The sequence below is a fragment of the Berkeleyomyces rouxiae genome (assembly GCF_048999995.1).
Source record: "Berkeleyomyces rouxiae strain 22BRR77 chromosome Unknown BrBRR77_ptg000007l, whole genome shotgun sequence".
In the NCBI taxonomy this organism is placed as follows: Eukaryota; Fungi; Ascomycota; class Sordariomycetes; order Microascales; family Ceratocystidaceae; genus Berkeleyomyces; species Berkeleyomyces rouxiae.
Window position 1 is genome coordinate 640430 of NW_027396497.1, and position 26711 is coordinate 667140.

Sequence of the window (26711 nt, forward strand, 5' to 3'; positions counted from 1 at the left end):
CCTCTGTTTTACTATCAACTTCAACCGGAACTTGAAATACGACTTTTCCCTCTGCTCTGCTCCTCTTTTTTTCCTTCAACCTATATTCCCTCTGTCTCCTATTCGCTCGATATCCCCGCCAGTGCGAAGACTCAGCCGCTATCATGCAACGCCGCTCTGAACGAAGCCCGATTCTCTCTTCTAAAGAGCTAGACGAGATGATGGATCCCTTGATGCAACGTTTCGACGACATTGACTGTAGCAGCAAAACTAAGAACAAATTTTTTGACGTGTTAGAAGAGCTTCCTGACATCGCACACGAAATAGCCCGCACTGCTGAGGCCAAGACCGAGTCCAAATATAGCCACCGTCTCAAAACTTCTAGAAAAGAATCCGAAGACAAAGAAGAGGATATTGCGCATCTAGAAGAAGAGCTCCGTCGGAACGGTCAAGAATTGGAAGACGTCACGGACATGAACAAGAAGCTTTCCATCGAGAATCGGAAACTTCAACATGACTATCAAGAAGCCAAAAAGGTTCTGGAAAAAAACGGCGCCTCAGTTCCCGAGCTACATGATGTTTCTGAACAATTCCTCCACGAGTTTAGCAACGTGCAGAACCAAATAAAAGAGGCCACCATGTCAAGCTATCCCACCAACATGGCACGCAACACTGCAAAAAGCGCCCAGTTCAACTTGCAAAATGAGGAAGATACTCTCAGCCGCTACCTAGAGATCAGCGATCCGGAGCCCGTCATGTTCACCGACGCCATCTCGAACGGCGCCAACCAGCGCGAAACAGAGCTCACCGTCATTGTAGCCAAGCAAGCTACTGAGCTGAGCCGCATGGCCACAACAAAGCCTGTCCCCACAGTTAGCACTGATCTGTCTCAGATGAAGCCAGAGGTGATGGGCCACCTGAGCCAGGTTCTCGCCCAGTATGACAACTCTGAAAAAGGCCATGCTGCTATGCGTGCCAGAAATCGCAATTTTATTCGCCAGCTTCAAGAGTATGGTCGTGAACACGGCCTGGACCATCCCATGTTTCTAGAATCGCCTACTTCGTCGCCTATTCTACCCGAGCCAAAGGACGACAGCATCCCTGTCGACCGCGCCTTCTTTGACGATCCTGCTGTCCATGAGACTCTCTATCACAAACGAAGACCTACAATTTCATACCCCTGAGCAGCAGCCATTTTATATTCTCAAAAAGCTCGAAGCTTTCCTCAAATGGAAGCCCATTGCACGATCTGAGCACGAGGCTCGTATCAAGGAGCAGGAAAAGCGCAATGGCAAGATTTTAAAAGACGCTCAGTTGGAGCAGACCCAAGAGGTCGAAAAGCTGACGCAGGAGCTCCGCCAGCTCAAAAAACAGCATGAAACTGAAAAGGCCAATTGGGCATCGGCCTTTTCCAAAACGAACAAAGACCATGAAGACAGTCTCAGGAGTTCTCAAAAGCAAATCGGCAAACTGGAATCAGAGATTGAGGGCCTTGATAAACAACTCGTGGCGGAAAAGAAACGCTACGAAGCGTCTGCCGCATCGCTATCTTCGGACTCGGACCAGCTCCAGCGCAAACTTGCTGACTCTGAAAAGGAAATCGACAGGCTCAGGGAGCAGCTCACAACTGAAAAGAAACTGCGTGAAGAGTCCGTCGGTTCGTTATCTTCGGACTCGAATAAGCTCCAAAGCAAACTCTTTGATACTGAAAAGAGCATCGATACGCTCAGGAAACAGCTCGCTGAGGAAAAGAAACGCTCTGAAGAATCTACCTCCTCGTCTTCTGCTACCTCCAACAATCTTCGACGGGAACTCTCCACCGCCAAAGAGAACATCGACACGCTCAAAAAGCAGCTCGCCGAGGAAAAGAAACTCCGTCAAAATTCAGAGTTGTCACACGATAAATCTTCCAACCGCATCCAGCACCAACTCGCTACCGTTGAGAAATACTGCAACGATCTCAAGCAGGAGGCTGATCAGCTCAAACTACAAGTTCGAGAGCAGGAAGATCTGAACAAGAAGCAAGCCAAAGAAATCAACGAGGTCACGGCTGCCACAAATCAGAAACAGGAGCAGATCCAGGTTCTCCGTGCACAGGTGACCGGAATTCAACGGGAAAAAAAGAAAGCCATTGGAGAGATCGATCAGCACGAGGAAACTATCAAAGAACTCTGTGGGAACCTTGAGGAAGCCTCCGAAAAGCGCGACAAGGCTATTGCTGAGAAGAAGAAGATCCGCGATACTACCACAGAGGCCCAGCGTTTGGCTGCCGCGAAGCAGAGAGACCTTGAACATACCATCAAATCCCTCGAGCAGAAGAGGGCCTCGCTCAGCCAAGAAAAGACTTCACTCGCTGCCAAGCTGGAGAGAACCACACAGGCTCTTAAACTCGCCCAGACGGACCCCAGCCTTGAGAAATACGAGGAAGCACTATGTGAGCTCACCAATGCCCTCGAGGAGGCTGATCAAAGTAAAAAGGAGGCCATTTCAAAGTGCGAAAGGGAATTCCAGGACGCTCGTCGCCGAAACGAAGAGCTTAATGCTGAGCTCCAAGACTACAAGGATTCACTCGAGACTGCCCTTGAGGCGCAAACTGAAGCCTGCGCCGAGCTAGAAGAGCAAAAAGCGGCTAGCCAGGCCAAACAGAAGAAGTACGATGAAGCTATTGCCCAGCATGAGCAAACTCTCAACGACATTATGCAGGAGCACGCCGAGATATCTGATGAGTTGGAGACTGCCAAAAACGCCCTGAAGTCCGCCGAACAAAAACACGAAGACGATATTGCCGAGCATGAAGGCATCCTCCGAAACATGGTCCAAGAGAACGCCGAGGTTTCTGCCGAGTTGGAGGCTACCAAGGCCAATCTTGAGTCCATTAAGCGCCAGCGTGACGAGGATGTTGCCAACCACCAACAAGTCGTCGACTCTATTTTTGAGGGTCAGAACGAAACTTCTGCCGAGCTTGCAGCTTTCAAGAAAGCGTCTAAATCTGCCGAGTGGAAGAACGCCGAAACTGTGCGCGAGTACCAGGAGGCCCTCGACACCATGATGCAGGATCTCGCCAATAAGTCTGACGAATTAGAAGCTGCCCATGCCGCCCTTGAAGCTGCCAGACAAAAGCGCGAAGAGGCTGTTGCAGAATACCAAGAGACCCTCAACAACATGGTCCAGAGCCAGGATGAAACATCTACCGAGTTAAAGGCAGCCAAGAGGGCGATAGAGTCTGCCGAGAAAAAGTCTGATGAGGCTACCCGCGAGTATGAAGAAATTCTCGATACACTTGTTCAAGACCGCGAGAAGGCAAATGCTGAGCTTGAGGGTACTCGGGCTACTCTAGAATCCACCAAACGAACTCTTGAGTCTGTTGAAAGAGAGAGCCAAAAAGCTATTGATAAATATCAGGAGACTCTAGCAGACATGGTTCAAGAGAATTCTGAGCTGTCGGGCAAGTTACAGGCTGCCACAACCGCTTTCAGGTCTTCGGAGCAAAAGAATGGCGAAGTTCTTGCTACATACAAAGAGTCCCTCGATGCCAAAACCCAGACCGACGCTCGGACTTCAGCGACACTCAAGGATCTGCAAGCGAGTCTTGCATCCGTTAAGGCAGACTGTGATGCCACTATTGCTCGGCACAAGAAAGAGCTTGGAAGGTCCCTTGAGGCACAGCTCGCTCTCTCTACCAAGAAGGAGGAAGCCCAAAAGACTCTTGATGTTGTTTGTCGCGAACGGAACGCCGCTACCGCTGAGCTAGAGGAGAGCAGAGGGTTTCTGGATGCTGTGTTGCAAGCAAATGCCACGCTTCAGTCTGAGCTCGAGACTGTCAAGGCATGCCTCAAGGCTGCTGGAAAGGCACACAATAAGGCGCAGACCGAGCTGGACCAATGCCACGAGTTTCTCCTGGCCGTTCAGGAACACTATACTGAAGACGCTCTTGAAAGCGAACAGACCCTTGGTTCTACTCTTGAGCAATTGCAAAAGGCTGTTCAAGCCAAGGATGATATGAACTCTATCCTAGAAAAGCAGGCATCTCTTGTCGCAGACCTTGAACAGAAACTCAAGACTTCCGAAAGCCAAGTTTTCACTATAGCTGATGAAAATGATGCCAACCATCTCGCCAATACAAAGAATTCCGCGCTCTCAAGGGATCTGCAACAGAAACTTGAAGATGTACTAGACAAGAAGCTCGCAGTCGGGGTTGAGCTCTCCAAGACCAAGAGAGATATCGAAGCTTCCCAGAAAAAGCACAACACAGCTGCTTCCGACCTTGAACTGAAGCTCAAGATTACTCATGAAAACCTGCAAAAGTCTGAAAAAGACCGTCAAGCCCTTCAAAAACACAAGTTCACGACCGAAGCACGCCTCAAGGATATCCATGAAGCAAAAGTCGCAGCCAGCAAAAGGCAATCCAAGCTTGAAGCCCATCTCAAGAACATGGAAGAAGAACTCAATATTTTCAGCGCGGAACTTGAGGCGGCCCGCCGCGACCTCAAAGCTTCCCAGGATAAGAACACCACGGCTGAAGCAGAACTAGCGGCCGCCACCGAAAGCCTCAAGGCTGCAAAGGCATTCCACAAAGCAAATGTTGCCGGGATAAAGAATGAAACGCAAGAAATCCGTGACAAATTCAACGCTACTCAAAAGCAAAACGCTGTCACTTTTGCTCAGCAAGAACAGGCTCTCCAGGCGTCTCTACAAAGCCAGACTTCCCACATTGAGAAACTGAAGCACGACCTCAAAGATTCCGAAGCATCGAGTGCCGCCAAAGCAAACGATCTGTCCAAGATGAAGGTGGCACTCGAAGCGGCCCAAGACGAGCGCAATACCACCAAAGACGACCTGGCTGCCACGCAACACGTGATCGAGGCTTCTCGTAAGCACTTTGAATCCGAGGTGGCCCGGCTGCAGGCTGAACTCCAGAGATCCGAGGCGGCCACCAAGGCCCAGACTACGGCGCTGGCCCAGGCCGAGCGGAGACACGTCGCTGCCAAGAAGGAGTATGACGCCACGCACGCCGAGCTGTCCAAAACCAAAGACAAGCTCTCCAATGCTCAGGAGTCTATGGCCAGGCTGCAGGCTGATCTCGATCGGTCTCGAGGAAGGTACAACGCCAGCGAGGAGAAGCTGGCCATCACCAAGGCAGAGCTCTCTGCGACGAAAAGCGCAGCGGCCGAGCTGCAAGCCAGTCTGGCCAAAACACAGACAAAGTACGACGATGTTTCTGAGGAGCTCAAAATGGTCAAGACACGTACTGTAGCCCCGGATGATGAACGAAAGATTTTGCGCCAGGTGGCTGAGGCTAAAGACGAGTACAATGCTGCCAAAGAGGCTAAAGAGTTTGCGGCTGGTGAACTCAAGGAAGTGAAGTTGCAATACGCTGCTGCGACTCGTCAGTTGGAACAGATGAAAAAGGAGCACAGCGCTTTTGTTGACCAGTTAGACGAGGCCAAAGAGTCGCTTGCAGGCAGTGGAATGGGCCAAGAGACAACTGACCGTCAACTCGCGAGAGCCAAAGAGTTCAACGATGGCGCTTTTGATGAGCTGCGAGATATCAAGGCCCAGCTCCCGGGTCTTGAGAAAATAGTCAAAACCGCCACTCTTGATATCAAAAAGGCAAAGAGGGCGCTGATTTCTCTTCAGAGAGATGAGGAGCCTATTCCCAGTCAGGTAGCAGACATCAATCAATGCCTTTCTTCTGTTCACGAGGCTTGTGACGAAGCTGCCATGCAGCGCGACGAGATTGTGGAGAAACTGGCTTCGGTCAAAGATTCTCACGATTCTGCGGCCCGTGTGCTGCAACGTCTTGCTGCCGCTCGAAAGACGGCCGGCCCGCCTCCGGCCCCTATCCGCCCCACCACCACCTATATCGCCGCCAGCCAGGCCTCTATCCTGACGCTCCAAGGCTTTCTGGGCTTCTTGTATAACGAATACGATGCACTCAAGCACTGCATGTGGCTGTACATGTACATCTTCACCTGGTACCTGTTCTTGTTCACCCGCATGTTCAGTTTCCTGCCGATCATGCCGCGCCTCGAGCACTCGCAGTTGGCCGGCATCGACTTTGCCAAGGTCCGCCGCTCGCTGCTTCCCCAATTCTGCGTTATTCTGCCGTATCTTGTGTTTGTACTGCGCGCAGTGTACATGGAGCGCTCAATGTGGCTCAAGTCAAACGCTGTGGCTGGCCGGTACATGCGTGATATTTCCATGCTGGAGGAATCGCCATTTTCATGGCTTTTGTTGGGTGCGGATCGCCGTATGATGCCCATGTCTCAAAATTTTGTTGCTTTGCCAACGTCGTGGTAAATTTGCAGGTAGTTAGTTATTCCTTTGTCTCATTGGTTAGTTGGTTGGTTGGTTGTTGAGGCCTGTTCTGTGATATCTTGCTTTTCTTTTTTCGTCAATGTTGATTTGGTCTCTTTTTTATTCCTTCTATAAACACTATTTTGCACTGCTCTGACACGCATTTATACACTTGGTAAAAGTAGTCTATGTTCCATGTCGGTGGATGTCCTACTCTCGGCGCCGCCATCACAAGACCTCTTACGGCAGAAGTCTCTTGGGGGTACGGGGGTAGTAGCTGGTCAGGTGCACACTGGGCAGGTTCAGGTACCACGCAACAACACGGTCCAGACCAATACCACCACCGCCGTGGGGAGGAACACCAGCCGAGCGGAACACGTCAACGTACTCCTTGATACCGGCAGAGTTGGGGTCAATGCCCTTCTTGCGCAGACGGGCCTCGAGCAGCTCAGGGACGTGGATACGCTGGCCACCAGACAAAATCTCCTGGCCACGCATGAAGAAGTCGTACGAGTTGGTCAGGCGGCTGTCCTCGGGGTCCTCCAGAGCGTAGAAGGGGCGGGCCTCCTCAGGGAACTTGTCAAGCACGTAAAAGTCGGTGTTGAACTTCTTGCGAACCAGGGCACCCAGCGCCTTCTCCTGGGGAGTGCTCATGTCTTCAAAGTCACTGACGTTGCGGTATTCCTCGGGTCCCTCCTCGCGCAGAAGCTTCTGACCCTCGGCAAATGTGAGGCGGATCTCCTTGCCAGTCTCAGGTAGCAGGAAGTCCTCGGAGGGGTAAACGGTGCGGACAAGAGCAATCTCCTCGGCGAATCGCTCCTGAAGACCGCGGAAGATGTGCAGCAGGACGCCCTCGAGCATATCACGGACCTCGTGGTAGGTGTTTTCAATTTCCATCTCCAGATCAAGACCGGTGAACTGTTACCGTTGTTAGTGGCCTATAATCAGCAATACTCTTTCCGTGTCCGGGTTAGCTTACCTCAGTCATGTGGCGGGGAGTGTTGGAGTTTTCGGCACGGAAAACAGGGCCAATGCAGTACACCCGTTTTCTGCCACCGGCAATCTCCATCTGCTTGTAGAATTGGGGAGACTGTGCCAGGAAAGCCTGCTTGTCAAAGTAGTTCATAGCGAAGACGTTGGCACCGCCCTCAGAAGAAGCACCGATCAGGCAGGGAGCCTCGAACTGAACGAAGCGCTTGGAGTCAAGGTACTCGGCAAACAGCTTACGGACACCCATGCGGATGTCGGCAATAGCCTGCTGCACAGGAGCCCGCTTGTGCATAGCAGGATTGTTCAAGTGAGTGGCCAAGCTAGCGCTGGGAAGGCCGTCAATAGCCAAGGCCTCAACGCCGGCCTTGACGCCAGCAGTATCCTTGTCCTCTTCCTCCTCATCAATGCCCATAACAGCACGGTTGGAAACAGCCAGACTCATGCCCAGGACCTCGGGCCCGGAAGAAACCAGGTAGCAGCGGGTAATGTGCAGCTCAAAGTTAGAGACCTTGCAGCTCTTGACGGGCTCCAGGGGTTTCTGGATGGTACCCTCAACAGCAACAAAGGACTCGAGCTTGATGCCGCCAATCCACTTGACCATGGGTCTAGAGACGGGCTTGCCCTCAGCAGAGGCAGCAACGACACCCTGGATAGTCCAGGCGCGCTCCTCACGCAGCTCTAGGAATGCCATCTTGGCGCCCTGCATGCGGGAGTTCTGGACCCAAGCACGCACTGTAACAGTCTTGCCAATATCAGCCTCCGAGATGTCGCGCAGGTGGGCAGAGGCGGCCTCAAGCTTAACCGACGACTGGATCTGGCCATAGTTGTCCTTGGCCAGATCTTCGGTAGCCTCAGAAGCGGCCTTGGCAGCAGCAGCAGCGTCACGCTCAGCGGCGCGGCGAGCTTTCTCAGCCTCCTTCTTGGCCTTGGCCTCGGCCTTCTTCAGGGCCTTCTTAGAGGGGCCGGCATCCTCGCCAGCACCCTCAGCAGCAGGGGCGGCAGCATCAGGGGCGGGGGCGGCAGGAGCAGCCGCGGGCTTAGGTTCGGTGGGAGCGTCAGACATGGTGACTCCTCGTTGGTATCGGACGACGGGAGTTATGGAGTGGGTTCGGAGTGGGTTGCAGAGACGCGCAGAGTGCGTTCGTTTCGAGGGACTTTGGTTTCGTGAAAATGAATGCGAGAGAAATAAATGGAGGCAGAATCTTGCTATCCGCTATCTAATAAGTGGTGCAATCCACATGTGGCTATCAAAACTCTGATCTCTACTATCTTGAAGCAACCATAGCATGAGCTTCTATAACGATGATGTGACTTATGACTCTTTTATCCTTGCCCCGCTATTAAACCCTGGTCCATAGCTCATTATCCTCTAGGGTTGACGAGCATGATCCCCATTATCTGTGGCGCTCACTGTGGCGCAAGAAGACTTGAGGCTCTTTGTGGCACACTTTGGGTTGTCCCTAGCCGTTTTTCTCATAACCCTAAATGGTGGTGGTGCTCAGAGGTTTAGCACAAGACAACGGCTGATGTCAGAATCACCCGTCAAGCGAGATTCTAAAAAGCTTCAGCTTAACTAGCATTCAGGCGTACACTCACACTAGAGAACATGGATATCGTCTTGATATCTTCCATGGCATCTAGATGTTGCAAATCTTTTAACATAAACAGAGACACAGGGGTCGGCAATAGGGCCATATCGATAACTCCCCCACCTAAACTCTCGCCACTTCTCGGTCTCACATCCTTGATTATGGCAGCTTAAATCGTTGACCTCCCTCAAGCCGGGCATAAGGGATCCCCCCTCTCTAAGTAGCGGGTACGCATTCGGGAGACCTTTCCCTGGTGCATTCCTCAAGTACCGACGACAGGCAAGCTGTCCCTATGTCGTGGGAGACCCATGGTTGGGCTTGAGCTACCCCAGCCAGCAGGCCAATTACAGTGAAGTTGGACATGTGAGATACATGACAGCATAAGCTGAAAACAAACATAAGCTGAAAGACAACATTGAGGTTGGGAGGGACAAAGGAAGAGACACAGTGGCTAAACAAGCTTAACTGGAATATATAAAGACAATGTTGAGACGATACAGCTCACCAATTCTCATCAACTCGCACCACCTCATCTCACACTTCATAATCTAATTTTCATTATCCAACTCAATATCACATTTTCTATCTTTCTCTATCACAATGGACTTCAGCAAGCTTACCGCTCAGGCCAAGAACGCTCTCGGTGGCGGCCAGAACAACAACGCTCAGAACACCCAAAACACCAACACCCAGAGCTCCAACAATGGCGAGCAGAAGAGCAGTGGCGGCTTTGGCGGCCTTTCCAACATGCTGAACAACGCTGCTGGCGGTGGTGCCAAGGGCGAGAAGAACGAAGACATGTTGGACAAGGGTTAGTGCACTACATGATATTCATCCCGACTGCCACGCAAAATTGTATCACTAACACAACCGGTTGGTCCCTTCAGGTATTGATGCTTTCCAGCAACACGTGCTTGGCCAGGGCCAGCAGTCCAACGAGACAGCAGCCGAACAGGCCAAGGACGAGGCCATTGCTGGCTTCATCCGCAGCCAGTACAAGGGCTCAACAGGCAAGGACTTCCCCATCAAGGACAAGGAGCGGTCATACGGTCTATAAAGTTCTGGATTGGCTACATACGGACTTGGCCATGCTCGGATAACTGCGAGCAGGCTAGTTTGATGTTGTTTTTGCCAGTGGCCCATGAGATATTAGCTGCACAGGGCCGGAAATAATAATACAAGAAAATAATAACGTTCCACTTCATGATTTCACTTGTAGATGAACACGTGCGTTTGCGATATAACTACTTGTAGATGTAATTCATCAACCAGAAAATTCACTGATTGGTATTACGTAACTACACAAAACATGACCGTAACCTACGGGTTCGACAATGCTTCCGTAGATTCTTCTCTCCGTCCTTGCTCTCCGGCGGCCTCCCTCAAAATGCCTCAGTAGTGATGCTTGCTTCTTCGCTGTCATGACAGCTCCCAACAGCCTATGACTACAACTGCGACTACGTCAAGATTACCTACTTGCGAGACCTGTCTTATTCCAAGATACGCCAAGTGTAATCACCGAGGCTAGAAGTTGCTGTTAGACACAGACGCACGCAGCCAAACCGGCATCTACATGGACGGCATGTAGAGTCCTATATTTACAGGCGCCGCCGCCTTTGATTAACATATCCGGCGAGCTTCCTCCCTACACAGGGTTTTACTCGACGCCCATGCCGGATGCTGGCCTATACAGGGCAGTGTTTTACCGCTAACAGTGCCGAGGTAGATGTTGCGTTGTTGTGTGCAAGAGATACTCAGACATATAAACGACATATCCAGGCTCATTTAGCTGCTAGCAGCAGATGCGGAAGGCAGTCTACTTTTGTAGCTGGTGTATGTTCTAGCTAGTAACTAACTAGTCATAGCTACATACATCCAGCCGCTATAAACATGTCTGATGCAATATTGCCACAGGCCATAGTCTCACGTACAGCCGCCGAACTTCTTCTCAGAAGAGTAACTATGTGCTCTTCCAGATTGACGATGGAACAAAGCCCAGAAACAGCGCCAAGCCCGCGCCATGAGGCTGGTCGAGGCCGACTACTCCACTGCCGGCGGCGGACATTGTCTGGCAGGACAAAAACAGCACAGCACATGTACATGGAGGTGAAACAGGGCAAACGAGTGGATCTCAGCCCCCAAGGCAAGGCACTATATAGAATACTCAAGAGGGAGACTACTACGGAAGCAGAAGAAAGGCTCGGACCCAGTATGGGCCCAGGTGTCCTTGGCTTGGCCCCGGGACTGGCTCTAGCATCGTATCAAGGAGAAAGCGTAAAAGCCTGCCAAATTTTATACAAGCAGTATATATAGATGCCCATGCAAAAACAAGGCGTTTGTAGTACCACTTGTTCCATTGAAACAACGGGAGGTTCTGGGTCCGCATGGCTTGAGGGTCTGTTTGCTAGTATCGGGAAAGCTTTAATCTTGTGCGCTCGTATTCTGATTGTTTAACAAGCGGAGGCATCTCGGGTTTGTTCGTCTTTTTGTTTGATCGAGGGGAGGTGGTTTGTGCGGAATATCTTCGGCTAGTGATCAACGAGGGGCCATGGAGCTAACCCTAGTTTTCCGTAACGACAGTTACTATTACATTACTGGCTGGCAGTACCACCATTCCCTTGGCCGCACCACTGTCTATTCTACTTTGGGAGCTTTGCAACCATGCCGCCGCAATAGATATAACCATTGACTTTAATGCTTGTGAAAACACACCGAATGAGATCGCGTGCGGTTCAGTATGGCTATGCATAGCTTGAAAGTGACTTGCCGGACTCCCGCCTTCATGCAGAACATTCAATGCATAATAATGCATAGCCTGCATGTACTACGTATGCACTACTCAGGTACATTTTATATTTACTTTACATGCATGCGTATAGTGGTGTCAACTGCGGGGATCCAAGGCGGAGAAAGAGTGACTATGCTAAACCAGGATATAGATGGATCTTTTTTCGAGTTAGGAAACTTTCTTGGTGGTGAGGCTCTGGCATGACGTGTAAGTAAGCCTAAGCAAGTCGGCATACGAAGGCTGAAACACTCCGAGCAGCCAAGGCGCAAGTCAGGCAGACTGGCAGCGGCTCTGTCGATTTGTGCAATGCATGGCTCTGAGGTGATGAGGCGAAGTTGATGAATGATGTGTTTACTGGATTGCATGTTTGTCGTGGATCTGCTTGAACAGGAGTCCTGTGCTCGGTTGATCAACGCCGGGGCAAGGGAGGTAACAGTTGGGGAAGTGTATGCACAACTTACTGGTTGGATTATGTAATGCTGCGTTATTTGTCACTGATTGGGCCGAGGACTAGTTTGATGCTCTGGCAGTGCTGTTTGAACTGATAGTCACAGAAAGACCGAGAGCGGTGTTCTTGTTTCCAGTAAATGTGATCGACATTTGATAATTGTCCTGCTGGCGTCTTCTCTTCCATTCCATCACGCCGCTATAGAGTCCTGGATAGCGACCCTGGTACAGCCAACCCCATCAGTGAATTGCTAGTTTGTTCAGTGGATAACTCTGTAGATCATGGCGCTATAACTGCGAAGATGCAGGGGCCCAAGGAGAATAAAAGGTCGTCTTAAAATACGGAGCATCTCTCCTTGAACAATGCTACTCCAATTGGCAAGATAAACGCCTGTCATAGGGTTGGGGTTATACCGACTTTAGTGATGGTTGTGATAACTAACCCTAGGCTGGTATATTATTGAAGAATGTGTCTGACTTGGAACAGCTGCTGGCCGGACTGGCTTGGCCTCGTGTTTTGCTCCCTCGACAGTAGAAGCGATCAAGATATTGTTCGCAATGTAGTGGCTGTTGTTGTTTTGTGTGTGTGGATAGATATCCTGGGCGAAGCCCCTGGCAAAACGGCACAAGCAAGACAATGGGGCGCCTGAGTACTACTCAAAGACGGTAATGTATGCATCTCCCCTCTTGACACGAGTATGTAGTCTAGAGACTACAACGGGTCTCTGAGTTTCTGACATGCTTTGAGGAGAGGGGGGGAAGAGGAGGGGAGGGGCAGAGTTGACTGGCAGAGACAGTATACAGGTTGTGCCAAAGACGTGAGTGAGTAAGCAGTATGCGTTATTGGCGACTTTTTTCAATTTTTTCAATTTTTTTTTTTTCATTCATACGCTCCTATGGTGCTCTAGCTTCTCTTGTGGTCAGTTAGTTGGGTGAATGGATTTGTACTTGTAGGGTTGGGGCCACATGATACTCCAAGCACGGTGACCCATGCCTCAAGTCTCGTGTGTTTCGAGGGACGAGTGACTGACAAGGGGCCATTTTTGTACAAATGGGAAAGTAATGACTAGTTAACTATATGTATGTATGTGCAATGCTGTGAAGGCTCTCAGCAAGCCCAGTACCCGTAGATGGAAGATGGAGGGCAGGGGGAAGGGAGAAAAGAGAAGAGAGGGCGCAAAAGTTGGCCATGCTCGTCTGCAACTATAACGAGTTATAGATGTGCGTAACTAGTTAGTTAGTACAAACAAACAAGCAACTGTGGGCACACAGGACAGGATAGCGAGACCAGGACCAAGACCCAGAGAACAGACAGAGTCTCATGCTCCAGTTTGTCTTGCTCTGATGGCGCTGCTGCTGTTGAGCTGTTCACATGACGCATCAACAACAAAGGGAATTTGCAGAGCAGGCCAGGGCCAAGCTATTGAGTGGTGGTGTGTAATCGCAGGCTGGATACTTGGCTTGTCCGTGTCAGTGTCCGTGTCCCATGTCGGGAGAGTCAGTCCCTTGGGTTAGTAAAAGCCAAAAGTTTGGTGGTGCAGGGAACACGGGGTGCTCAGCGCGGATGATACTTCTATACAGCTGATGGATGGATGTCTTGATAAGACCAGGGAGGCCAGACAGGCGATATGGTATGTATGGGTGGTGGTTGAAAGGGGTGGTGAGAGGTTAGAGAGGGCAGAGGACAGAGGGTAGACAGAAACAAAGAAAGCAACAACCGGCTTGAGATGTTCTCGTCTGGTGGTATCCGTCAACAAGATACGAGCTTCGCTGGAATTTGTCTCCGGACGTCGACAGGGTTTGGTCATGGGTCGAGAGGGACGCCGCAGGCTTTGCAGTCTCTTATTGGCTGCAGAGAGGTTGAAGAAAGAACAAGCCTGTGCTAAGCTGCAAGTTTGTTTAACGAGCAGAGGTGGTCTAGTATGTGGATGGCAGTTCCTGTAGGAGTTCCTGTAGTTAGTGCTCGTTAGTAGCAGCTGTAGTACCTGAGTACGTGAGGCCGGACCTGTTCTTATGCGTCATGATGGCGACCGTTATTGTACTTGTACCTGTACCCAAACGGTAATAGGAGCGCAGACTAGGGCTAGTTAGCGGTGTTCTAAAGCGTGCCACTTGTGCTTTAGGCGCAGGTGTTGGGCCCCTGACTTTCCCTGGAGAGAGGGCGGTACAGAGAGTGCACAGAGAGCAACTATACAGAGTACAAAGAGTACAAATAGTCTACAGAGAGGACACAGAATAACAGCAAAGACACAGAATAACAGCAAAGACACATGTACAGGTACAAAGCAACAAGTAACACCACTCCACGCCATAGAAAGGCAGTCAGTTCAGTCAGTGATTACGAAAACAAAGCAGGCAAGCAGGCTTCAGGCCTCTAAGCCCAGAAAAAAAGGCAATAAAAACGCAAAAAAGGGACACGGCAGAATCTCGAGCCAGCTTGGATCTGGACCCTTCGGCCACCCTGAACCAAGATATTACTGACAGTAACTAAGCAAGTACACACACAGCTAACACAGCACAGCTAAGGAGGACGGAAAAAATATTCACCAAGCATTTTGCCAACCTCGCTTTTGCTCACGTCTCCAACTCCTTCGTGCGCTTTTCCTCCTTTCTTCTCTCTTCTCTTGTCTTCCCTATTTATATTTTCCCCCTTCTCTGGCTCTTCGCTGCGAGCGCCATCACCCCCTTCTTCTTTTCCTGTTCCCCTCTCCTCTCCTCGCTGCCCTGATTTGATTATCGCATACTCGCGCCTCCAACTATATCGTGAATCTTGTCTCGTCGTCTTTGTCTTTGTCTCCCCTACTCTTCGAGTCTCCCTCCCCATCGCCCGAAATCACCGTCTTTTTTTAGTCATCCTCTTGACAAGTACTGGTACATAACTGTAACCGCATATCCTTATCCTTCCTTGCATCCCCCCAACATTCCAATCTCCTCTGAGATCGAAGCGAGCTTTTCCTTTTCTCCTTGACAGCGGACAGGTCAAGTCATTCAGCCCAGAAACGCAAGCTTGCATCGTGCACTGTTTCTGTCGAATCTGCCCTTCCTCCCATCCCAGCCTTTCGTCACGAGCTTCTTCTACCACGACTTCATCACAAGCGCTGTAGGACAACACCATTGCCGTCTTTCTGCTTCTCCCGCCATTACTCTCACAGACGCACCGTTAACCGAGTCTACCGACCTCATATCCGTTCCACAACTCTGCAAACGCCGCCGCCGCCCACACACACATACATACACATTTGCACGCCCACCAAAAAGGCCTGCCTCGAGACCTCACGCCAAACTCAAACTGGCCGCCTACAGTCTGCACTAATACGATCGCCGACTTGACTCGACCATTGCGTTTTGTGCTCCCGCCAATTTTTTTTGTCACGGCAAAGCCGGCCTGATCTCTTTTTCTTGGCGTCACTTGATTGACATTCTATTCCTCTGCTTCCGAAAAGCACCTCATTCACCGTGCTGCCCTCGCTACCCTCGTGACGCTGGGCATACTTTATCTTGATACTGAACGTGTTGTTGGCTCTCAATTTCGTTCTCTGAGAAAATCTAGCCAATAACGACCTTGGGGAATTTTGCACGAGCTCTTGCCACATATTTCTGCCATCTCAACGAATCTTTCAATCATAATGTCTAGCCAAACAGGTAAGAACTGCTAATCCCATCCCAAAAGTGGCATGATTCCTGCTACCCCGACTCTGTGCTTGTGACGGACGTTTCGACGATGCAGCGCTTCGAAGACAAGTTGTCGCTACTATGAAGGTGCCACCCAACTACACCTATTTCCACCCACCCGAGGACGGACGTGAACCCACATACCAACGAGTATGCCCCAACATTCAGACATTGCACGCCACTTGCACTAGCTGGGCAACATGTGAGACGACGTTTGAGAGGACAATCACTGCCCGGTGCACGCTATCCGCTACCATTGGCATGTTTATCTTGTTATCAGCCCTCCCCTACGCTGGCGGGTCAAGTGATCAAGGTCTTCGACCGCGGACGAAATACATGCCCCGAGAGCCAAAGTTTGGCACGGCACAGTCCTGAACTGCCTCGTGATGCTGAGGCTCTGTGAATATCTGTTTTTAGTCCACCGCCCCTACACTTTCCATTGTCCACAGCCAGTGCTATGGCCGGTACTTCCGTGTACCCTCTTTCTGTTGCGACTTATCCTGACTGTTTGCGGCGGGATCATAAGATGAGAGCCACCTGTATACAGGACAGGCTTATTTGGTCTTTTGGCCTTTGTCTTGCCGCAGCCAGGGAACTTGGGAAAGTTAGCGCGAGAGATAGATGAGCTTACGAGGTAAGGAATCCCTTTAGCCATACCCCGAGTGTCAGCAGATCTCAGCGCAACTCTCAAGAAATGCACACTACATTCCTAGCCGACGCCGATAAAGAGATGTGCCGTGGTAAAGGCGTTGGCCGGCCTAGATAGGCGGGCTTTCTGTATGAATCCGAATCGTGCCGTATCAGAAACCACCTGGAACATGATTGCCACGACTAGAATTCATGCAGTCTCCCTATCTCCGACGGCTGCCGGCAAGTGTTGCCTTCATGCAGAATGCTAGGCCAGGGCTTGTAGCGTGGTGCAAGCCACACGGCGGTCGTAATTGACGGCAGCCCCTGAGGGTCGGCTTCCATGGTTCGCCCCCACCGCGCTTTACGCTTGCGTGGCAGGTGATCTCTCCGACTTGCGGCAGCATGCGGGATGTGAAAGTTCCACTCGCTGAAGATCAGCCCGCGCCCTATTTCTATTCCCGTGACAATGCCGATTTGTATAGATACATGCAACAGCGGCGGCCAGCCAACCTACCACGCAAGCCTACAGCCCAGGTGCCAGCCTGCCCTCAACCGCGCCTTGTCAGTCTCAGTCCTTTGTTTGACAGCTTCGGTTGGCGTCAGTGTGTGCAGGGGCGAAATGAAAACACCGTGGTGGACCCGATAGCAAAGGGTGAGGAGGTTGTCTTGGTCCCATTGCCGGCTGAGCCTGCGTGTGGAGTGGTGTCCGGTGGTCTTTTGGGCTGATCCTTAACCTGCGACGCGCAAGTTGAAACACCCAAGCCAGCCCTCGCTCTCTCTGCTTGAAGATCCCAGCCAGGAGCAGCCACCCACTGTCAGTGCGTGCTGAGGAGGGCGCTACCATTTTTACTTGTACATGCTATTTGCGCTGTCCCTGTCCTGTCCTGTACCTGTGCTGCTTATACTTGTACTTGTACTTGAGCAGGTACCCACACCCACCCACCCATGCCCCTTCCATAATGCTCTTCCCCTTTTGGGATGCCAGTGTGCAGACGTATGTTCTGTTTGCTGTTCAGAACCTACTTCTACACATTGTTTTTGCCTGTTCTTCTTTTCCTCGGAAAAAATGCGCCCTTCTTTGAATTTGTCGCATCGACAGACAAGCCGCCTCTTGTATCGCCGCCCGCAATCCTGGCGGCCGCTGCTGTGGCGCTCCGAGCCGCCAATTTGGCCGCTTGTATCCCATGGCATGCCTGCTGCATCTCCTCCTGGCCCACTCCCATCAAACCATTGTTTGCGCGTCCTTCCTTCCTTCTGTGCTATTCAGAGCCAAGTGCAAGTGCCTTCCCACAGCTCCAGCCAGCCTAGCCCCAACCCAGCAGGAAAGCCCGCGGCCCGGCCAATCAGGTGCTCGCCAGGCCTCTGACGGTGTTTCATGTTGCCTGCTCCGTCCTATCGCTGGCCTCTGGTTTCCTGGCCCGTCTTCATCTTGCGCCTGTGTATTTAATTCTATTTTTCCTCTTTTGCTCTTTTTCTTTCTTGCCTGCCAGTCGCTTCGTCTAGTCTTCTTGTCGTCGCCGGCTGTTTGTCTTCGTTTTGTTTTTCCTCGCCGTCTTTCTCGCTCCTGTCGCTTCCTCGTTCGTCTTTGCCGTTGCGCTTATCGCACCATCACTGTTATCCCCATTCGTTACCAACAACAGCCTGCCATCATCACATTCGCATCTTTTTCCTTCCAGCTACCACCAGTCATAGTGCTCTCTATTCTTCCCCAGAATCGCCCACTGCTAACACTCGATTTTTGCTTGTTGCTCAGGACCCAACGGGCTGCTCCTGAATCTCGGTTCCAACAACCCCTTCAGAAACAAGAATTCTCCGCTCTCTGCTACCTTTAGCAATAGCTCGCGGCCCATCACGCCAGCATCGCCTTTCGACGATCCCATTCCACAGACCGTGTCTAACAATCCTTTCCTGGACCCTCTACAACCCACCAGTTCTAACCTCAGAACAAGCACAATCAGTATGGTTTCGCGTCCTGAATCCAAGCTGGTCTCCGATAGTACTGTCGATGAGATCTTTGTATGTGCAGCCTATTCATTCATCCACAATGAGGCCTACTCTACTCTTACTAAGGACCTCCCCTGACTAACTCGTCATCTACGATAGGGCTCATTGAGCGTCGAAGACAAGTCCAAGAGACAGCCTTCTCCCAACCGCTCTCGTCCTACCACCCGCCCGCCTGTCAACCCTGGGCCCGGCCCCAACCAGGCCCGTAGACCCCCCCCTCCTGGCGTTGCCAACGCTCATCGTGTGTCTCGTTCTCAGGAGGAGTCCTCGCGCTCCAGAAGAGCACCCCCTCCTCCCCGCTCCGGAGCCCCTACAGAGTCCCCGGCCCGCCGTCCCGAACGCAGCTCTGACCGCAACAGACCACGCCGTAACTCAGAGTCGTCCATAATCGACCGGGAGCGCCCAATCACCGAGGAAGAAAAGGTTCTTCGCGAGGCTCGTCGCCTTGCTCGCATGAACACGCAAAGAACCAAGGAGAAGGGCAAGAAGCCCAACAAGCGCATGGACATTATCGACCAGCTGGATGCCTCGAGCATTTTTGGCATGGGCAGTAAGTCACTTTGACCTACGTTTTCCTTACTATCAAACCGTCTAACCATTCTTAGTTGTCCACCACGATGGCCCATATGATGCTTTGAATGCCCACCGCAACCGTGGTAGCAGCCGTCGTGCTCCCATGAGGGCTTTCCCCAAGAACTCACTGAACAACTCTATGGGAGGTGCTGGCCCCCTGAACGCCCGCCCCAACCACCAAACATTTATGGGTAACAACGACACTGATGCCTTTAATGACTACTCTGCTGCTGCCAAGCCTGATGTTCCTGAAGGTGTCTTCGATCCCAGCAGCCGTGGCCACATAATTCATGGTGACGAGAGCATGGGACTCGGTTCGTCGACCTTCCTGGAAGGAACTCCTGTGGCGCGCACTATTATTCAGCAGAAGCAGGCCGAGCAGGCCGAACAGGTCGCCGTCGAAGGAATCAAGCGTCAAAAGTCACTTGCCCATCGTATTCGCAGTGTCAGACGACCCAACCGCAACTACCCCGATGGCTTCAAGGGCGTCACTCGCAAGCCGTCAGATGTTATCCCCCTGCCCACAAGAGCCGGCAGCATGGGCGAGGCCACACCCTACATTGCCGAGTATGATGCTGAGCCTGAGTCGTTGACTGTGCGTGGCAAGACCGATTCAAACAGCCCTCCCCAGATGCGCGGCCGTACCATGTCTGACGATGTTACCTCTCCCACGGTGACCTCAAGTGGTAGCGGTGGGGGTATTCTTTCTCGCGTCAAGAGCTTGAAGGGAGGACGCCGCAACCGGTCCCAGACTGAAAACTACGATCCTTCTATCCCCATGCCCAATACTACTTCTCACGGAACTGCCGTTTAGGAAAAACTGTTTCAGACTCTGGGTTTAAGTAGCAAGCGCAAAAATAAGAGATCGGGCACAACATCCCTGGATCACGAGTAGGATCGGCATGGTTACGATTCGACTCCCAAGGTATCGCTTGCTGCTGAGGAAGAAGATGTTGGCAATGTCTCTCCAACACCACTCGCCGGCCTCAACGTTGATGACGACAGTGGCTCTGTCGGATCATCTTTGGTTTCTCCCGGGGCCCCATCGATGGCCAATGCTCAGTGCTTCGATGACAAGGCGCTTGAACATTCTCTGTGGACAAGGTCGCTCAGGTAAATCACATCCACCAAAAGGATGCTGCATTGAAAGAAAGGAAACAAACAGGCTTTCTTGCTCTGCGCTCAATCGTATAAAATGATGCCATCAAGCTGCACATCATTGTCATCCCCTACTGGTATTACTTTCGTCTTTCCTTTTTCTTTTCTTTCTAGAGTACATTGCTTCTTACCACCTTCTTGCTTCTTTGTCTCTTATGAACCTTCTTTTTCCTCAACCATGGTATTCTTCTTTACCGTTTCATCTCGTGTATCTTTGTTGCTTCTCGATTTCTCTTGTCTTTGGGGGCGAAGGGGCTGGAACTATTGTGTCTTTTTGTGTTGTATTAACTCCTGTTTGTTCGTTTTTTATTTTTTCAATCAAACACTGCAGAACTACTAGTAACTATTACATCGACGCTTCGTGGCATGTACCATCCATCTTGTGCATTGTGTAATTTGTGTACATTGAGCAGCACAAGATTTGGCTTTGGGGTTCTGGTTGTCTAATTAATCAACTAACCCGAACTATCCCACCGTTGCTCGTCATACTAGGGTTAGAAACCCCGCGTCTATTGCCTACCTTCCTTGCCTCACTTGCTCACCTGCGCGTACCTACCTTGATCGATCGCGTTGACAACTCTCTCGTAGCAAACCAAAATCTCAGTCTGACGCCATGACTTGAAAATATTGGTTGAGACCGCGTGGATAGTATTTGTGCTTTTTTTTCCCCTTTTTTTTTCCGTCTCAGAAGACAAAAGAAAAAAAGCCATGGCGAACTTGCCGTTTCAGCCTATTTCCGCCGCTGATCTTCTGGACGCCGAGTTAGCCAAGCGGGGGACTCTGGAAGACCCGACCATTACAGCCAGCGGGAGTAACAGCAGAAACCCTGCCATTTCCAAGTTGCGCTTTGGCTGCGCTGGCCTGGACGACCACGTGCTGCTCGGCGGCATCGAGCCGGCCAGCGTGCTCGGACTGAGTTCCGAAGACGATACGGTGGCGCTGCAGCTGGCGCTCCAGCTTGTGGCGAAGCAGCTGATGGCGGGGCTGGGGAATGGCCAGGCGGAGGTGCCTCAGACCCACACGCAAGCTTCGGCGCAGGCGCAGACGGCGCTGGTCGCGTCGACGCTGCCCGTTGCGACGGTGGCTCGCGTGCTGCGCGATATTGTCAGGGCGCTGCAGGGCCGGGAAGGCGGCTGGCGCGAGGTGTTGGGGCGGGTGCAGATTTCGCGAGTCTTTGATGTGCAGGGGCTATGGGAGGTGGTGGATGAGTTGGATGTGGATGGGGGTCGCCAGGGCGGAGGGGAGGGGGAGCGGGGTGATGAGCCGCAGGGTGAGTGTGAGACGGGGCGCGTTGGGGATGTTGGCGTGGCGCAGGGGGAGGAGGGAGAAGGGAAACAAAAGGCCCCGGAAGCGTCGTTGGGTCAGCTTGACCTATGTGAATTCGGGATTGAATCTGAAAAGGGCTCACAAAACGAAAAGGAAGCGACGGAGACGAAGCCCGAGGATGTCACGCCTGGAGCCCAGGTAAATCTACCAGGCCTCGATCTCGATAATGAAGCTGAAAGCTTGGCGGCAAGGCACCCTTCTTCAGACGTCAGACCTCCGTCCATGGAAATCCCAGATAGTGACGACGATGACGGATACGACGTCGCCGATATCGGGTTCCAGTTCAACAGCACTATTGCTCTGTCCGAGGCCGCCCAGGACAATGCCGGTGACGGCACGGCGTCAGTCGCCTCTAACGGCTCGTCATCTTCAGGGCTCCCAGAGCTGACCCCCTCGCCAGAGCTCGCGCCAAAAGAAATAAAAATGGACGATGTACGCCCGACGCCACAAATGGATTACAATGCCATGTCATCATTGCTGTCTTCGTCGTCGTCGCTATCTTCCCTTTCCAGTCTCTCGGATGTAGAGGGAAGTACTGTAAATGCCTCTGGTCAACCTGTACCTGAAATTGATGCCGTGAGCAAAGATCGGCCGACGAGTCCATTACGGCAAACCCCCGAGCGCGAGCACCAGAGACAATCACTAGTCGTTGGAGACTCCCAAGAGGGCTCATCGCCAGTCCCGACTGTTGTATTGCCGCTTGAGACGCAGCGTCCCGTGACTCCGACGCCAGTGCTGCCTCGCACAGTCGCGCATGCTCCGGCGGCTACTTTGGCGATCGACCCAGGGCTTTTTGCTACGTCGCCGCCGTACTCGCTTGTGACAGCTACGTCTGCCCAAGAGTTGATGGATGTGCACTTTGAAGGACCAACGCTTCAGAGCCCTTGTCCAGCTGTAACGCCCGTGCCTGCTCCGGCGACGGGCCCTTTAGCCCAGGAACAAAACGAGGCCCAGAATTCCAAAGCCCGCAGTCAGCGTCCGCATCCACTGATGCCTGCACAGGCTCGTACAGAAATGGAGTCAGAGTTATCTGCGAGACCATCGCCTCCAACAATCATCGTGGTGACGCATATATCTACGCTACTGACATCTCTATTTGCCGATACCCCTAGCCCCATCGCACATAACACTCTACAGGCCCTCTCTCGCAAGCTACGCTTCCTCTCCCGCTCTCTATCTTCCTCGCCTCTGATAATCCTGACAAACGGCACGACAGTTCCCCCCGTGCCGCGCCCCACTGCCTTTGAGCCGATACCTACCAACCCTGGGTTGCACCAGACGATGCCTGAGCCTACCCTCCGCTCTCTGTTTTCCCCAGACCCTCGCTTGACAACAAGCAAGCGCAACCGTCCCGCGTTTGGATTGTCATTTACGCAGATGCTGGATCTACACCTGCTGTGTTCAGTGCTACCAAAGGAAAGCGCAGATGCCGAGAGGATTGCGACTGGGCATGGAGGTAGGACGGCATGGGTGGTTGAGGTACTTCTAGATGAGATTGGTGTGTGGGAGGGAAAGGGAGGTGAGAGACGCACACGCGAGCAACGATGGGGGGCTGTTGAGGCCCGGAAGGGGCTGTTTTGCGATGTTCGTGTGTAACCAGACATGAACGATGTGACAATAGAATTAGAGTTTACGGCAAAGGGTAGCCTTTGTTATTATAGCGAGACATTACTATAGCTATGTAGATGGTAAGGGATTAAAAGGGGATGGTGATGATTTAATGCACCATGTAGCGATATCCCCCCACAGTTTCAGCAACAACCACCGACTTTACAGCTCGATTGTGTCAAGCAGATGGAGGATATGCTCCTTGACATCCTCCAGAGTCTCGGCAACATGTTCATGGGTCATCTCCTCCTGCAGATTCTGGAAATGCGGGACAGCGCCGTCCATCCAGTGGTTGTGGCCACCAACCTTTCTCGAGTCGTGCTTGACAAACGGCTCCAAGTACTTCTTCAGGTCATCCAGGCTCAAGTCCTTGAGCAGCTTGTCGTCCTTGTGCTTGTGGTCATTGTCCTTGTGGCACGGCAGCATGACGTCGTCAATCGAATGCAGCACGCCATCGCGCGCAATGCCGTCCATGGTCTGCACATCAATCTTGTCGTTGAGACGGATCGTGACGTGACCCAGCAGGCGCGACACCTCAACGTCCAGCTGGCTCTTCTCGAGCACCGTGGGGAAGCTGATCTTGCAGCTGGAGCCAATCTGCGCATTGGCCTCGCCGGGGATCGCGCCCTCGCGGCAGACGGGCGTCTCACCGGCCGTGTCCACGTACCACAGGAACTCATCGCTGGCCACGCGCTTGCCAATGCGCAGCACGCGGTCGGCGGGCAGGGCGGCGTGGTGGCGGCGGCGCTCCTTGTCGTTGCCAAAGTACAGCGTGTCGGAGTAGAGCGTGCGGTCAAAAACGACGTGGTACTCGAGTACGGCGCGCAGGTAGTCGCTGCCCTGGTCGCTAAAGAGCCAGTTGCGCACGTCGTCGTCGACAGCCTCCCACGCCTTGTTGGACGGGATGAAGCCGGTGCCGCCGCGCACCGACTGGCGGTGCAGCCATTGGTCGAGGTGCGTCTTCTCGAGGCCCAGCTTGGTCGTGCTGAAGTCGCCGGGGAAGTGCTTGAGCAACTTGCCCTGGCGCGGCGGGTCAATCAGCACGCTGTCGAGCTGGTGAACGGCGCCGTTGGCCGCGTCTGTGTTGGTGCCGAGGACCTTAGCGTAGAAATTGACGTTAGTGCTAGTCAGGCCGGCGTCGATGCGGATGCGCTGCAGGTGGTCGCCAATATCTTCCTCGTGCATCAGCGACGGCACCGTGTGCAGAGTCAGCATGCCCGCGCCGGCGTAGTCGCCGTGCGCAATGTGGTACTTGAGGAACTCGGCATTGTCGACCATGAACAGCGAGTCCTTGAGGTCGTCAGGCAGCTTCTCAAAGGCCTTGTCATTGGGCACAAACACGGTGTACTTGTGCGAGAGGTCCTGTAGACGCGACCGAACATCAGGGTTCTTGTCAAGGTACTGCTGGAACTTCATGCTGTCGCCCAGGCCCTTGATTACGTCATAGACCGACTTGTCGGTCATCATGACGGGCTGCGCCGGGATAGCGGTGGCAGAGACCCCCAGGGCCAGCAAAGAAAGAGGGAGTAAAGTGTATCTCATGATGAATGATTAATGGAGTCAAGAATATTAGAAAGGTGAAGAGATGAGGATCAGATAGTCACTCCATCAGCAGAACGAAGAGGCCGAGCACCTTTCTTATAGGCAAACATCTGCACCAGACTATGGCTGAATACGGCATTTTCGGATCTCCAATTCCGCTACCGTAAGCTTACAAGTTTCACAGTTGTTGCCACTACAAAGCTTGCTACATGACATGCCCAGCACACACATGACGAGCCAAGCTTGGCCGCACTTGGTAAGCGGGAGGAGGCCTTGTGTGTGGAGGGCCAGCTCTCCCGTGTGCTTTTCTATTCCTCTTCGCATCACAACAACACTTTGGGGCGGGGGGAATCATAATGGGGGAGGAATGGCATGGGTTTCTGGGTCTGCGGACTTTACGAGGGAGCAGTGCAAGACAAGCTAGTTGACGTCTCCAGCGGGATGAAGTCTCACTCAGCCATTCTAGCTTTTTTGCATGCGGAAGCGGCCAAGGGCCGAAGCTGTTGATAAGCCGTTAGTGCGAGTCACGTGACGGATTGGTGAGCTTTGCGCTTATTGAAGCAGGCCGTCTGTCTTGCGGGAGAGTTGCGGGAGCTTCTCCAAAGACGTGTCTTTTGTCATGAGTCCCTCCTGAGGCGGATAAAGGGTGGGAATCCAGGAGATTGCTTTGGATCTAGGCAGTATTGGGCCAGAATGCAGGTGAGACAGTTGATGTCACCACATCATTCTCAACCCTAATTTGACAAAAGCAGAAGTACGCCGGGTTCAGGTGGATGGGTGTAACACAAAGGAAACCAACGATGACATTGTCCGACATGAGTCTGTTGATACGAAATTCAACAACAATCAGACAAGTCTGAACATACACAGCTCGTAGATGTCCTTTCTCAACATATTTCTCATCACCATATAGACGCCAGCCGAAAACATTATCTTCTCGCCCTCCGAAACATTCGTATGGTGCTCAAGGACTTGTAAAAAATGTAGAAACATACGATTGGTCTTGGCTGTTGGACATGTCTTGCTTGTACCGTTGTGTCGAGTACGGGACGGGCACATTACGGGAAACCATTATGGATTTCTCCTACAGCTGCCGGGCTATGAAGAGATATGAGACCGCCTCGAACATATCCTAGAACATCCGATTGTTCATCCTAAGACTCATACTGCCCATGAAGAAAACGGGAGTCTCGGATATTTTCCCACTTGATATACTAGAGGCATGGCTAAAACATTTACGAGTAATCTTTAGATGAACCAAAATGTGACATCATTTTCCCTTCTCTTTGAGCATTACCTCGTGGTGTCCACGGGCCAGAAAAAAAAAGCCATCAGAAGAAACAGAAGACGGGCTTTTTGATGTGGATATGGGAGTGCATTGCTCTCACATTCTTATCCTACTTTTAGCAAGTCCAACAGCCCCAGACAATAAGAAATGCCCGTCTTCCTATTTGTCGCTTTCCATTTTCTGTGTTGCATCTTGGGTGCGGACTCTGGTCCCAGCGCCGGTATGTCCGTGGGGATTGAGGAATAGTCTAGAAGAGTCAAGCGCAAAGAGAGTTTCTCAGGATGACCAACAGACAGGAGGGAAGAAAAGAGAAAGGAGACAAAAAAGAAGAATAGCAAAAGCGGTGGTCTGGGTTTCCACCTGCCCAGCCGGTGATATATGGTCGAGGCGCTGGTGTGGAGGCGGGAGAAGCAGCGAAGAAGCAGCGAGTGCCGGGGGGGGGGGGGGGGGGATATGGGGAGAAGGAGGTGAAGAAGCCGATATGGAAGAAATGGAAGATGCAAAGAAGAGGACGAGCCGCCACAGAAGCCACAGACAGCGCCAGGTGCGGGCTTGTGCGCGGCGGAGCGGCTGTGAGTTAAGAGGAAACATCAAGCAGGCACGGGCCCAAGCCCGTGGTGCGATGGTATCGCAGCGGCTCGTCCAGAAGTGACGTGACGGCAGCAGACGCAAAGGCGGTGAAACGAAACAACGAAGAAAGAAAGAAAAAGACAAGTGTGTGCTGAGTAAGCAAGCATCGACTTGTAAGCGCTACAGGGACGGGCCACTTGTTACCGCATACGGGCATATACAAGTATTGAAGTACTTTGGATAGCCGCAC

At 52.1% G+C, this 26711-nt stretch overlaps 6 protein-coding genes across 6 annotated transcripts; 4 read left to right on the forward strand and 2 right to left on the reverse strand.

Moving 5' to 3' along the window:
- Positions 1–143: 143 nt before the first annotated feature.
- BROUX77_005964 (uncharacterized protein) lies at positions 144–6279 on the forward strand (the record flags this gene model as incomplete). The annotated part of the gene is made up of 3 exons (XM_073750895.1): positions 144–1112; positions 1168–5365; positions 5441–6279. The coding sequence occupies 3 exons, from the start codon at positions 144–146 to the stop codon at positions 6277–6279; spliced, it is 6006 nt and encodes a 2001-aa protein (XP_073603834.1).
- Positions 6280–6516: 237 nt separating this feature from the next.
- On the reverse strand, positions 6517–8329 carry BROUX77_005965 (uncharacterized protein; the record flags this gene model as incomplete). Its single annotated transcript, XM_073750896.1, has 2 exons — positions 6517–7194; positions 7256–8329. The coding sequence occupies 2 exons, from the start codon at positions 8327–8329 to the stop codon at positions 6517–6519; spliced, it is 1752 nt and encodes a 583-aa protein (XP_073603835.1).
- Positions 8330–9455: 1126 nt separating this feature from the next.
- Positions 9456–9912, forward strand: BROUX77_005966 (uncharacterized protein; the record flags this gene model as incomplete). The annotated part of the gene is made up of 2 exons (XM_073750898.1): positions 9456–9666; positions 9743–9912. 2 exons carry the CDS (start codon positions 9456–9458, stop codon positions 9910–9912), a joined length of 381 nt encoding a protein of 126 aa, XP_073603836.1.
- A 7458-nt stretch (positions 9913–17370) lies between these two features.
- BROUX77_005967 (uncharacterized protein) lies at positions 17371–19783 on the forward strand (the record flags this gene model as incomplete). The annotated part of the gene is made up of 4 exons (XM_073750899.1): positions 17371–17386; positions 18146–18408; positions 18496–18946; positions 19002–19783. 4 exons carry the CDS (start codon positions 17371–17373, stop codon positions 19781–19783), a joined length of 1512 nt encoding a protein of 503 aa, XP_073603837.1.
- A 1052-nt stretch (positions 19784–20835) lies between these two features.
- BROUX77_005968 (uncharacterized protein) lies at positions 20836–23049 on the forward strand (the record flags this gene model as incomplete). The annotated part of the gene is made up of 1 exon (XM_073750900.1): positions 20836–23049. One exon carries the CDS (start codon positions 20836–20838, stop codon positions 23047–23049), a length of 2214 nt encoding a protein of 737 aa, XP_073603838.1.
- Positions 23050–23223: 174 nt separating this feature from the next.
- Positions 23224–24603, reverse strand: BROUX77_005969 (uncharacterized protein; the record flags this gene model as incomplete). Its single annotated transcript, XM_073750901.1, has 1 exon — positions 23224–24603. The coding sequence occupies one exon, from the start codon at positions 24601–24603 to the stop codon at positions 23224–23226; it is 1380 nt and encodes a 459-aa protein (XP_073603839.1).
- Positions 24604–26711: the final 2108 nt, after the last annotated feature.